The 13,708-nt window shown below is 42.2% G+C and overlaps 1 protein-coding gene across 4 annotated transcripts in view; it reads right to left on the bottom strand.

Moving 5' to 3' along the window:
• The window catches only part of OXR1 (oxidation resistance 1), a 260,352-nt gene extending 253,276 nt beyond the window's left edge, over positions 1–7,076 (bottom strand). For 2 of the 4 annotated variants that reach the window (XM_058833199.1, XM_058833203.1), the window contains exon 1: positions 6,719–6,822. In XM_058833199.1, coding sequence (XP_058689182.1) covers positions 6,719–6,807 — 89 coding nt within the window. In that variant the 5' untranslated portion in view covers positions 6,808–6,822. Of the gene's footprint in view, positions 1–6,718 lie in introns of all 4 variants that reach the window. The other 2 variants (XM_058833205.1, XM_058833202.1) reach the window with 2 other exon arrangements.
• Positions 7,077–13,708: the final 6,632 nt, after the last annotated feature.

Below are 13,708 nucleotides of genomic sequence, written 5' to 3'. Positions count from 1 at the left end.
GTGAGGCAGACCTCAGTGAAAAAAAAAAATATATATATATATATATATGAGAAAAAAGAAAAAGGAGGTATGACAGTTTGCATATGGAAAGAGTTTCACAGTCAAGTGTTCCACATGGACCAGCTAATTCGTGCTACTATCATCTTTCCTGACATATGGAAACTGCATGCAAAGAAAGACACAATTTATTTTTGCCATGGTGATATAGTAATGGCAACAGAAGGTATGAGTGGGAATTCTATCAGTAGTTTAAGTCCACACATAAAATTAGTGCTGTTCTTTGAAAACTATTGAAGCAGAAAGTACAACAAGGGGATTGAGGTTTCATGTAGAAATGAGATTCACTACTAATAAATTAGCATTACTCCTATGGTTATAATATTTCACTGTAGTTAGTGTTTATAGTGACTCCAATCCCAGAGAAAATTACTGAAAATCCACAGACATGAACAATAAGATCCCAATAGAGAATTAAAGCCAGAAGAAAAAAAAAACCAATTTGTTTCCCACTGCATGCTTTTTTATTGCTATTGCTTCTTATAGTCCTGGATAATATTTGTTTCCTTCTCTAAAGGGGATTTAAAAGCTGTTACATTTCTCCTTTCAGAAGCTACAAAAGATGTAATATTAATTGATCAATCACCTTGGAATATCCTTTTATCAACAACATGGATGCCCTGGTTATTTTGTGCAACAAATTGCATAAAACCACTTGGAATTCAACTGTCAAAGATTCAGATGACTGAATAGATTGGGTTTACATCAACAGTATACAAATATCAATTTCTGAAATAGGACAGTATTAATAATTTAAAATCAGAAAGGAAGTATAAAGAAGACTCAGAAGTGAATCCAATTGCACTGCAGCGACTATAAATACTAACATTTTTAGTATGCTCTGTATTATTTATGAAATATGATTTATTACTAAGGTTTTATATAGCTACGGTTAGATTAAGGAATATCTAATAATGTATTAACAGTTATTTTAGGAAGTATCTTCATGGACTCTGGTTGTGTTATGCTCTGGGGAAAAACACAGTTCTGACAATAGTATCAAAGTCTTGTCTTTGTATGCATATCATATATAAAGTTTCTGTAAAGATTTCTGGGTAGTATTTATCTATGCAAGTATTTCAGTTGAATTATGTTTTACCTCTGAAATTTGTTTCACATCTATGTCCCAACAGCATTTTATATGAAGGAACACAGGAGACAGACAATTCTTTTCTGTTTCCACGAGTCAAGTTCACAGTGAAATGAATGAGAATTACATATATCTGGAAAGAAAAAGCATATCTATTAGGCAGCTATGCTATGTGTTCATGTTTCATATTTTTCCTCCAACTTTGGTGCATGGGTGGGTGAGATCACCCTCTGAAGACAGGATAGTTTCTAGTAATCTGTCCTGATGGTTGTCAGAATACCTTCCAGAACAAAAGTGCATACAAACTATAACAACTGACCAAAGTGCCTACACTTCCAGGGGGCAATACTTCCAGAGTCATCCCAAGTTTGATACAGAACTGCTACATCTTTGTTTTACATGGTCAGTAAGAAACACCTTACATCCATGATGGCAAATATGTCAACTGTTCTTCATGGGGATGCAAAGAGTGTATGTCGCAGGCTGACACAGTCTTTGGTCATTGATGACTGTATAATGTGTAAACTACTGCAGTGGACCTCTCACAACTGACGCTCATTCACAGCCTAACAAAGATCCCATCTTCCACAGAAATGGTCTTGCTTTTGCTAAGATCTGCTACAGCTTCGCTTGGTTTTCAAAATTTCTTTCATTCGTCTTTCACTGTTGACCACATTTTTTTTTTTTTTTTTTTTTTTTTACCAACAAAGTATAAGATAACTTGTACTTACTTCACCATCAGAGATTTCTTTACATTCTCTCCTTCCTATTAGGGCCTTGACTTTTTCTTGCCCATCTAATTTGTGTGCAAAGTTACTGTACATTAAGAAAAGCATTTGCATCCAGGAGGCAATAGGTGTATAGCTTCCAAGAGACGGAAAACAGTCTGACTGACCAGACACAAAAACAAAACAGGACTGAAAATACATAGAGCAAAAGATTTGATTGACTCAGTCTTATCAAGACGTCTTCATCAATTGATACAGACTTTCCTGTTAAAATATTGGCCAATAAGTAGCTCTTTGAACAGGCATATAGCCAGATCTGATCGCTGGAAGTTGGATAAAAACAACAGTAGCCTAAAAATAATTTAGCATTTATTATATTATTAATATATTAGTTATTATAAGTTATGCTATTATAAGTTATTAATAGCAAAAACTTGGGCTAATCAATAACTGGAAAGCACACAATAGATTTAGATGCATACACAAGTGTTGAGAGAGATTTATTCCAAAATATTAAATTAAGGATAACTTTTTTCTAGGTGTTAAGTCTCATTCAAATAGGAATTTACTTGAGTCATCCAGTTTCTATTACTTAGCAAGTCACTTCAAGATCCTCAAGGTCCTTTCAAGCTTTACAATGCCTATAGCTGTCCTAGGAAAATCTTGTTCTTTCACAAGTTTTAACTCTTCTTTTCCAAATCAGTCAGGCTTCCAATGTTGATTAACTATTACTCAGAAAGTATTAACCCTGGGGTGGGGGAGTGTAGTGAATAAGGCCCAAATCATATGGAATAAAAGCTCACCAGAAGTATATAAATTGATTTAGACTTACCATTCTAAGCCTGAAAACAACCAGCTCCAGCCAAAAGAATAAAGAGGAGACTGATACATCTTTCATATTCTCAAGCTACTCATGAAGAAACTCACACAATCTCATTTTTTCCACTCATGTTACCATCCCTGGGCTATATGGCCAAGACATAACACATTGGCCCCAGAGAAAGTCCAATCCTTTGTTTTGTGACAGGCAGTGTTTTTGCTCTGTGTTCATGGCTCTGCTGAGAACTCCATTATGACACACATCCAGCCTGTAGGTAGCTGTCCTCTCTTCCCTTTGCCCCCATGTCTAGCACCCCTCTCTTTTTCATGATTTCTCAACCATTAAATAATAAAGATCATAAGTGCATTCCTGAGGAGTAACAAAGTGGGGCTGAATGGTCCTCATGACATTTAAGAGTCAGGGAGCCAAACCTCAAATTAGTTCTCAGTATAATATCTGTGGAAGACAGAAGACTGACACAGGTTTATGATTTTCCCCCCTACTTCTCTCTTTCATTTTACCCTATTAAAAGTAGTAGAATAACAAAAAAAAAAAAAAAAAAAAAAAAAAAAAAAAAAAAAAAAAATTAATTTGTTTTCAATCCTGTTTTGCCAGAGTAACATAAAGCAGGAGTCATCACATGCTTCTATGAGTAGTTGTGAGCTACAAGCAGTAGCTTTACGTACAGGAGAAACTCCCTAACTCCCTAGTTGTGCTGCTGCAGCCACAGATAAGGTTTTTATGTGACAGGGGCCTCTGCTCCATCTGAAAGACTTCAACCTGCAGATCAATTAACTTCCTGTCTTAAACTGTTTGACACATCACAAGATATCCAGGAGCGACCTTCTTTGTATCTATATCTAATCTTCAGTAAAACTTGTTGGAGCAGATGCCAGAATAGCAAGGTGAGCCACACAAGCATCTGGCCTCAGCGCAAAATACCCCCGATGATATTAAGAGAGCAATGTCTGTTTTGAGCACCTGAAGGTCTTCCCCGTGAGCTTCAAAACATGTGCAATTCTTTGCCTATCCCAAAATGCTCCTTCTGCCTCTGATGGCAACAGTTCACACACCAGGGACACAAATATCTGCTGCAATGAACAAGGAAGCCATCCCACGTTTAACTAAATGGCTCTGCTAAACAAAAGTATCAGTATCTCCTGAGCTAAGCCACTGGCAATCATGTAACAATCTTGTACTAATCTGACACTCGATCATGCTTGTCACTAGTAACTGCCTGCTTCTGTTAGGTTGTCACCTCCCAAATGTTTCAAAAGTACGCATAATTTAATATTTTTGTTACAGTAACTTAGGAAACAACAGCAGCTTACTAAAGGGTGAAGAAGTAAGTCACAGTAGCTCATCAACAAAAAAACAAGTGCGTAAAGGCCTTGTGAATTAACAGCTGATCATTAGTGCTGACAATCCTAGACTACTGCCTTCTGCTACCAGCCTTAAATAATCATCACGTCCCTATGAAAAACAATTGATGTCATTATTATCAGGGTTTGAGTCTCTGGGGATTTGAGGGGTCAGAAAGGGCGAGAACCAAGTGGGGGTGTAGTTTTTAAATGAAATTCAACTAAAAAAAAACTAAAAAGCATTTTCACATTTATCTCCATAGTTCTGTTATTCCCCCAAATCCAGAAGTATGTATATTTCCTACAATGCAAGATGATACACTTTGTTAAAACAAACAAAACCGTGGAAGATATTTCTTTAGATTAAGTAAACTGTGGAGAAAAAAAGTTTTCACAGAAAGAAAGACATGCACTAAGAAAGACGATTGATTACTTTTTTTTTTTTTTTTCTGCTTAAAGGGAAACATAGCTGTGAAGACACTGAGCAGGTGTTAACTAGACATTCTCAAACAACTTAACCCCACTGTTACTATAATAATTTTATCATCTCCACTGGTTAGGCTCAAATAAGAAAGAAGAAGCAACTGAGATTCCACAGGAATTATAATTCACAGCATAAATTTTTCGGATATCCTTATATGCTCTATTAGCATATCCTTTGACTATCAAAGAATCCTTATCTGGTTAGGATGCCAAAATAATTCTATTAATATGTATGAGCTCTAGTACTAAAATAAATAGTATTAAAACATCTTAACAGTAAAATACAACCCAAATAATTAAACAACTTATTACTCCAAGAACATAAGGAACATTTTAACATTCTGGCTTTGACAATTTCTCATATTCTTAATATATTTATTTTTAAAACACCTAATATTATTTCAGATCAAGTCTAATCATATCAGAAAAATGGCAGGTCGTCATGCACAAGAATTTTCCTCCTTATTTCTCACTATGCTGTCAACATAGGCTGTTCTTTCTTGCTGCATTCTCCTGTGGTCTTTTGCAGCAGGCAAAAAGCATCAACTCAATAATTCAATTTTCCCCCATTACTGCATACTCATAAAAATGGAACTGACAGGACAGCAGTTTATTCATGCACAGACCAAAGCCGAATCACACAGACTGGCTTTCAGAAGCCCACGGATCAATTGTTACTCTGCGAGCGCTGCCTTGGTGGGTGAAGGTGTGAGAGTTTCATTGGGAGAAAAGTTGCAGAGGTGCGGAATCCAGCAGTCTCCACTGCATAACGCTAATTAACGGGCTCAAGAATATACAAAGGAATGGCATCTTGTGCATCTGTAACTGTTTTTAAATACACCTAAACTCTGACGAGGCTTAACATGCAGACATTTAAGATTATATGAATATTCATGTCTGAGTACTACACCAAATCTAAGTCATTGTGCAAAGGTAAGTATGGCTTAAAAGTGTTAAAAGTCGAATCATTAGACTGACAACACTTATAGGCATTGCTAAATGAAAAGACAGACTGTCTACCAAGGGCACCGTACTGGCCTTCAGTCCAATTCTTTCACCAATGACACACTAAGCTCCTCAAATTCCCCTTCCCCTATTCCTCAAATTCCCCTTCCCCTATTATGATTTTAATTAGAAAACTACCTTAATACAACTTTGTAAATATCAAAAAGCTTCCTTTGAATAGGGAAGCAGCTTCCGAAACCTTTCCTCGGTTTAGAGCACAGGAAAAGAAACTAGCTACACCACGCCGCTTTCAACATTAAGTGAAAAACTTTACATTCCCTAATATTAGGAACACATAGCGTTAAAGCGATTTACTCGTGAGCGGAACAACAAAAGAAGCATTTTTAAAATTAATATAAAATCACATTTTCAGAGGCAAAAATCTCGGGGCATATTTGGTATTTGTTGGTTACTGACAATAAGTTAAAATACTGTACGTCTTCTAAACTGAAAGAATAACCAGAATAAATTGTCACATGAGAGACCAAAAAACCCGTGTCATTACAGTTTCCCTCCGCAAACTGTTTCTTTCCTGCGGTACCATCTGTTAAATCAGAAACTCCTTTGAACACCGCAGCCGCTCTGACTCTTAAGGTGCGCTGGCTGCGCCGACACTCGCTCGGTAATTTCGCATCGCGCCCTCTCCGCGGGGCCGGCGCAGCCGCCCGCCTCTCTCAGCGCTGCTGGCAGCCCCGGACCGCTCTCGGACCGCACCGCACCGCGCCCGGACCGCACCGCACCGCGCCCGGACCGCGCTCGGACCGCACCGCACCGCGCCCGGACTGCGCTCGGACCGCACCGCACCGCGCCCGGACCGCACCGCTCGGTGCCCGCCGGCGGGGCCGCAGACGCACCGAGGGGAGCGCTCTCCCGCCGCCGACCCGCGCAGCGCGGACCCGCCGTGGCCGATCCCAGCCGGCCAGGCCGCGAGCCGCTGACCCCGGGGCGGGCAGCGGAGAAGTTGCGGTCGCCCCGAGGCGCGCACGGAGGCGCCCGGGCGGGCAGGGGCAGCCGGTCCCGCCGCGCGTCCCGCCCGAAGCCAGCCCCCAGAGCCGGGGGGGCGCCGAAGCCCGAACCCGACCCCTGCCCCGTGCCGCCCCTGCGGCGCGGAGGCGGCTCCAGGGCGGCGGCTGCCCCTCGCCCGCGCCGGTTCCGCGCCCGCGGACAAACTTACTTGCGGGCGGCGGAGCCCGCGCCCTCCTTCCCGCCCTGAGAGCGAGCGCAGCCCCGGCGCGGCGGCCGCTGCCGAGCGCGTTCGGACATGCTCAGTCCCCCGCCGTGCGGAACCTACCACCGGGGGGGGACGGGGGAGCGCGGAGAAACAGGGGGCAGAGCTGGATGCTACCAAGAGGACGCGCTAAAAATAGGCGCCGCAGAAAGGAACAGCTGGAGCTTAAAGGGGCGGCGGCCGCCTCGGTCCCCGCAGCCCCGGGCAAGGGGCGATTCCTCCCGCCGCCCGGGGCCTCCCCGCGGAGCCGGAGGAGAGGCTCTGCAGCCGGGGCCTGCGCTGCCGCGGGGCCCCTGCCCGCCGAGCCGGCGGAGGAGAGGCTCTGGAAGCGGGGCGATGCTGGTGATGCCTGCCCGCGCCTTTGCGGCGGGAGCGCTGCGGTGCGCTCGGCTGCGGCTGCTGCCGGGGAGCGTCTGAAGGGGCGACTGCCGGGCTCTGCCCCCCTGCACCCCAGCGCCGGGCCGGGAGCGTATCTCGGGCCCGGCCATTTACCTCAGGGCCAGGCCACCCCGTGAAGCAGCAGCTTCAGAAATGAGTGCTAGATAGTGGGGGAGAGAATGCCGAGCGGCGTTTTCATGCGGTGTTTCTCTGGAGACATCTCCATCCTGCTCCGAGGCTGTTAGGCTGTGCGGACGAGTCTCGGGGAGTGACAAACACTCAGGAGCTCTCCCGTGAAGCTCTGAGCAGTCAGATGAGAATGTGACAGGTCCGAAGCGAAGAGCGTGAAGAACAGCCCTTCTAAATATAATTTTCTAGGCTGGAAGATCTATGCGGCAAGAGAAATTACATGATCACCTCTCACAGACACTACTGTGTTTCAAAACTAAGAGCTGTTGAAATTAAAAGCCGCCTAAGTATTTGTGAATGGGAATTTCTGATGGGGTTTCTAAGCCGTGGCTTATCATTCTCCACCTTCCTAAAAGACCGACAAGAATAAACATAAGAGCACCACATTGTTTCAGATCTCTGTAGATACTACAGAGACTAAAATTTTATTACCCTAGCAGGAGTTCAGACATATTACTGAATTCTGCCTTTACGGATACAGAAAATTGCTGTTGCACAAAAAAAAAAAAAAAAACCAAACCCAAAAAACACCTTTATGAAATACTAAACTACTTCTAAGAAAAAAAATATCAGATAATATCTGCATCATGAAAATTTATATTCTGATGAGATCGTGTACAATAGTATGTACATTCAAGACCACATTCAAAATCTTTCATTTATTTCATTGGACATGAGAGATCACTGAAAGCTTATCTTCATTGGAACTCTAACACAGCCTCCAGCAAAAACTACTGCAGAAAAAAACATCTCAGTTACACGTAGGTGGGTATAATCAGGAAAGGAAGTGTTACTTGTCAGTACTGTCAAATAAAGTGAGAGCAAGGAAGCAATTTCCCTCACAGACTGACATACAATGGGATAGATTATTAGACAAGATTGTGTAGGTAACTACTGCAATTCTTTGAGAAACGAAAGATGACATCACAAAGATTATTATATTAAAAAGGGAGTGAATCAGGTTGTATTGGGGTTTTAAGGCCAAGCTCTCATATGGGGGACGGGGGGGTTGCGTGCAGGAAGGTGGGGAGGTACAGGGATGGCTCCTGTGAGAAGCTGCTGGAAACTTCCTCCATGTCCAACAGAGCAAATCCCTGAGAGCTTCAAAGATGGATGTGGCACTGGCCAAGCCTGGGCCGATTAGAAATGCTGCTAATGCCTCTGTGATAACAGATTTAGGAAGAAAGTTAACGAAGATATGTTGGCAGTTGTAATTGTGGCCAGAGAAGAGTGAGAATATGTGAGAGGAACAACTGTGCAGACCAGGGTTAGTGGAGAAGGAGGGAAAAGAGGTTCTCCAGGCACCAAAGCTGAGATTGCTCTGCAGCCCATGGTGAGGCAGCTGTGCCATTGAGGTCCAAAGGGATGCAGAGATCACCTGCAGCTGTGGATGAGACCCAGGCTGGAGCTGTGGCTGCCTGGAGGAGGCTGTGAGCCTGTGGGAGGCCCGTGGAGAGAGGGTCCCCCTGCTCCCAGGCTGGAGCAGCCTGTCCCTGCAGGACTGCACCCCATGGAAGAGTGGCCCACACTGCAGCAGTTTTGGGAGGACTGTTGCCCATGGGATGCACTCACATTTCAGCAGTTCACAGAGAGCTGTTGCTCATGAGATGGACTCACATGGGAGAAGTTCCTGGAGAACTGTCTCCTGTGGGAGGGTCCCCCCTCCTCTCCCTGAGCAGTGGGAGAAGCTTCAGGTGATGAAGTGATCATAACCCCCATTCCCTGCCTCCTTGAGCCCCTGGGGGAGGAAGTAGAGCTGGGAAGGAGGAAGGAGTGAGGGGAAGATGTTTTCAAGGTATTATTTTACTTCTCATTATCCTGCTCTGATTTTGTTAGCAATAAATTTGGTTAACGTCTCTAACTCAAGCCTGTTCTCCCTATGATGGTATTTGATGAGTGATCTCTCCCAGTCTTTATCTCAACTCATGAACCCTTTTTTAAATATTTATGTTCTCTCTCTTGTATAGCTGTGGAGGGGGTTGAGAGAGAGGCTTTAGTGGGTGCCTGGCATCCAGCCAGGGTCAATCCACTACAGATGTTCACTAATTCTCATTCTCCTCATTCTCTGTTCTCCTAAGACATGAGATACACTATAATCTCTAGTCTGTGTCTAACAGCCACCACCACACTATGTATTACAAAAAGTTGTAAGCTATGCAGGAGGCATAACTGTACAAAGTGAGGGAGGGAGAAATTATGTAATTCTTTCAACTGAAGCTATTGATCTTGAGATAGACAGCAGGGGAAATAGAAAAGGCAGTCTTCTGAATGCAGACTCAGATTTGGGATAACAGTGGGATAATGTATTTCTGGCTGCAGCTGGATCTCTGCAGCCGCAATAGGCAGCCTCTGGAGAATTTCCTAGAACAGTTTGCACCTTTACCATCATACAGCTCTGGGTAAATCAGGAGACTGAAAGATGTCCTGAGTCTCAGGAGAGTAGCTTCCAGCTAGGGATTCTTACTGTCTAGGGAGTTCAAAACACTCTTCATCATGACAACAAATGTTAAAATAATGGCGAAGAAAACATGAGGTTTTCTGCAATCTGCATTATCATTCTCCTAATATCTAACCTATATGGGTTATTATACTATAATTCTCACACTTTTCTTTGTTTATGAGGAATCTCTTTAGAATTTGTCAAATATAATTGTTTTTCACGAGACAAATACATATGGATTTTCCTCATCCAAACCACAGTGTCGTAAATTGCATGAAATTTTTATATATATATACACACACACACACACACACACACACGCATATAAAGCCTAAGATAGCAAGTTCCAGCATTCAAAAGACCATAATCACCCAGATGCAGATTACCAAATTGGACATTAGCAAGTAAGTGGTGGGTGCATCTGCTGTACCTGCCAGTGAACTATATTTAGAGGTAGACACCCATCTGAATATTGAAAGCTGTTCCTTTCTTCTTCAAGATTTGCTCAGCAGAAATATCTATAGAGTTGCGTCTTGTACCTACACAGCAACAAAGATTTAAATATCTGCGTGCTGCTGTGTACCATCAGACAGAAGGGGAACAATTCCTCATTGCACAGAAAACATGCAGCTTTGCACTCCATGCAAAGCTTGGAGTGCTTTGCCAATCTCTCTTCATATTGCTTGAGGAGGGTCTAGTGGAATCTTTTTCAAATGTATCCTCTATAATTCCATATTGCTGATGAACAGAGTCTCTGACATACCACTGATTGCTTCTGGCTCTCAAACTTTCACCTCAGCCCTCCCAGCTGTCTCCTTTCAGTGTTATTTTCACCCTTCTCCTTGACAGTAATATTCAGAATCTCTACTGTCTCCTTGTGTAACTCAAAGGTATATCCTTACCTTTTGAGTTCACAGTACTAGGGAGTTTTTCCATATAGTGGAGTACCCAGGCTTCCTGCGTGGTAGATAGAATATACCTTTTTTTTTTTTTTTTTTTCTCTTTGCTTATAGGACTAAGCTTATTTTCAAGGGATAGAACTTAAATGTTTGGATATCATAGACATGATAGAATCAGAGTATGGTATAAGTTGGGAGGCATCTAAAAATTCATCTAGTTCAATCCAGGCAGGGACATCTACTACATCAGGCTGCTCAAAGTTCCATCCAGCCTGGCCTCTCCAACACTTCCAGAGATGGGGCATGCACACAGCTTCTCTGGGCAGCTTATTCCAGTGCCTCACAGAATGGAATCTTTCAAATGGAAGATGTTCTTCAGAGTAACAGAAAAGATTGTATGATTGATATGTGTAAAGATGTGTTCAAGGCAAGAGGTTCTGGGTTACGGTTAAGAAGCACAAAGTAAAACCAGATGACTGATGCTTCGTAGTGCATTTGGATTTGAAAGAGGACCAGCTCCCAACAAGCTGAAAGTACGGAAATTCCAGCGTGGGGATAGAAATGGTGGTATGGGTAATAAAGCAGGGAACTCTGGCACAAGAATGTGGACACATGAATCTCCATGCTGTGGGGACTGCTTTTGGAGGGAATGAGAACAGAAAACAAAAAAACATTTTTGTTATAACAGGAAAATAAGACATAAGGATAGAGAAATGCAGGATTTCCATAAGGAATAACTGAGACTATTACATGGAGTCCCTGGAATGAAGGGGAAAGAGAAGGCATCACAATGATCTCTTGGAGCCATTGCTGACCACTCTCCGGAGTTCCCAGTTTGATGAGTAGCAGTGGTCAAAGGAGCCAGTGAAGGGTTAGGCATCCTTTGGAGCGGAGGCTGGGCTTCATCTGTGACCGTGAAGGACAGAGCTGGAGAAGGTCCAGAGAAAGGCAACTGCCTCGTGAGGGGAGAGGGAAATGGCTGGGATTCTTCCATAAGAAGAAGAGCATGAAGGGCCATGTGGCTGAGATTTACAAATTTGTGAAAGCAGTACATACAGAAAAAAATGGATGAGAATGATTTTTCACCAAATCCCACAGTACCACATAAACTCAGTGAAACTACTGCAAGTGTAAAAACAGATGAAAGAAAGTACTTTCACCCACTCACCTGGACACAGTGGAGAGTGGTCTTCTGGAAAGTATAACCCCAAGAAGTTCTGTAGGCAGACAAGCATGTTCAAAAAAGGATCAGCAAAACCTATAGGCAACATACGTGTGAAAGGCTGGGGAGTGCCTTTAGTGCTTGGAATCCAAAGGTTGTGAATTATAGGACAGTACTAGGGAAACAGACTTCAAAATTTGAGTCTTATATACTGTCTTCTAATAGTATCTGCTTCTCTTACTACTGGGACAATATGCTGGGCTAGGTAATACCTATGATAAATCTAGTTGTAGCAAATTATGTGTGATTCCCCGGGATGGATTGTATCCATGCTTGCAACTATGAGTGTGATCTCTATTAACTGGGGGTAGCTGATGGTGTATTGCTTTTTTTTTTTTTTTTTTTCAGAATTTAAGGGTTATGCAGCAAAAACTTTCTTTATGTTTGGTAAACCAAGATGTTATATAAAAATTCCCACTTCCACTATTAATATTCATAAGCATTAAGCCTTTGGAGGCTTGGTATCAATAGCCTTCCTTGAACTGGAATCCACAGTGGCCAAAATCCTATCCCCTATATAAGTCCTGAATACATAGATATCTTGTGGGAGCCATTTAGAGGATTTCTATAGGTGGCTGTAACCATATCCCACAATTCTTGGTAATTGGTGGTTGCTATCAGACCGTACCTTCCATTTAGCATCCAAGGGGTTTTGTTACCATATGCTCCATAAGAAATGGCCAGTGAACTTGAGTGGTTTGAAACCCTCAGGAATACATGCTTCTATAATTCATTATCTTTATGATATGCTTTCTCCTTCCCTGATGTCCAACATCCATTTTTGTTGCTAACAGCTCAGAGCAGCAGGTTTTGGTCCATGAAAGCAGTGATAACCCACAGATTTTCTACAGCCTTCTGATATATAGAGGAGTTTGATAAGAGCACAGCTATAAGGATTGGTCCTGCCATTGCTACACGGAAAATGCACTGACACCAACGCAAGCGTTGCACAGTGCATAGGTCTACACTCTTTATTGCAAAAAGATTTTGCACGTAAGAAATAGAATTGTTAGAAGAAGCAACTCAAAATACAGCTGGATTTCAAACAACAAATTTCATATTAATTCCTTACTAAAGTGGAAGGAAAATGGCTTTATTTACTAATATAGGAAGAATATGGAATATGTTTTTACTCACAGTAAGTTCAGCGTTTCCAGCATTTGAAATTTGTTGACGACCATCATCTCAGACATCTTCTTTATTGTAATCAATATTTTTCTCCCAATCAATCCGAAGTTATCTACTTTTGGCTGCCTTTTGTGGGCTTTGAAGGTTTTTTCCTTAGACATTGGATTTAAATATCCATCCTTGCTGTCTTTAACTGAAAGTTCTGCCAGGTAATTGGGGGCTTGGAAGTGAACAATTTACTGTAAATTGTTTTGTGACTTCTTCTCAGTAGTGTATAGGAAACTTTCTCAGCTCATGTGTTACTTTCACACATTATGCAAATTTGTATACATGAGATTAATTTGCTTTGTTTTCAATGACACCAATAATTGAACAACATGCTATAAAAACAGTCACAGGCTTATATTACTATGGAAATGTAGTAAGGTTTTCTTAGTTCTCTTCAGTAATAAAATTAATCATAGATCAGTTCCAACCTTCCTTCAAAATTACTCAAGCTGAGCCTCTGTGAAATAGAAAATCATAGCTTTTCTGTTATTTAATTATTGTAGGGCATACCCAAAATAAATAGAGAATATGAGATTTTTAATGTGGGAAGAAGTGCATGTGTGGAGTGCTCTGCACCAGGAAGCAGCTGGAAACATCTGTCTCAGAGTGCAGCAGTAAAAGCAGTGTGCTAT

This window comes from Poecile atricapillus, chromosome 2 (assembly GCF_030490865.1).
Source record: "Poecile atricapillus isolate bPoeAtr1 chromosome 2, bPoeAtr1.hap1, whole genome shotgun sequence".
Lineage (NCBI taxonomy): Eukaryota > Metazoa > Chordata > Aves > Passeriformes > Paridae > Poecile > Poecile atricapillus.
This window is presented reverse-complemented; position numbering and strand designations above follow the sequence as displayed.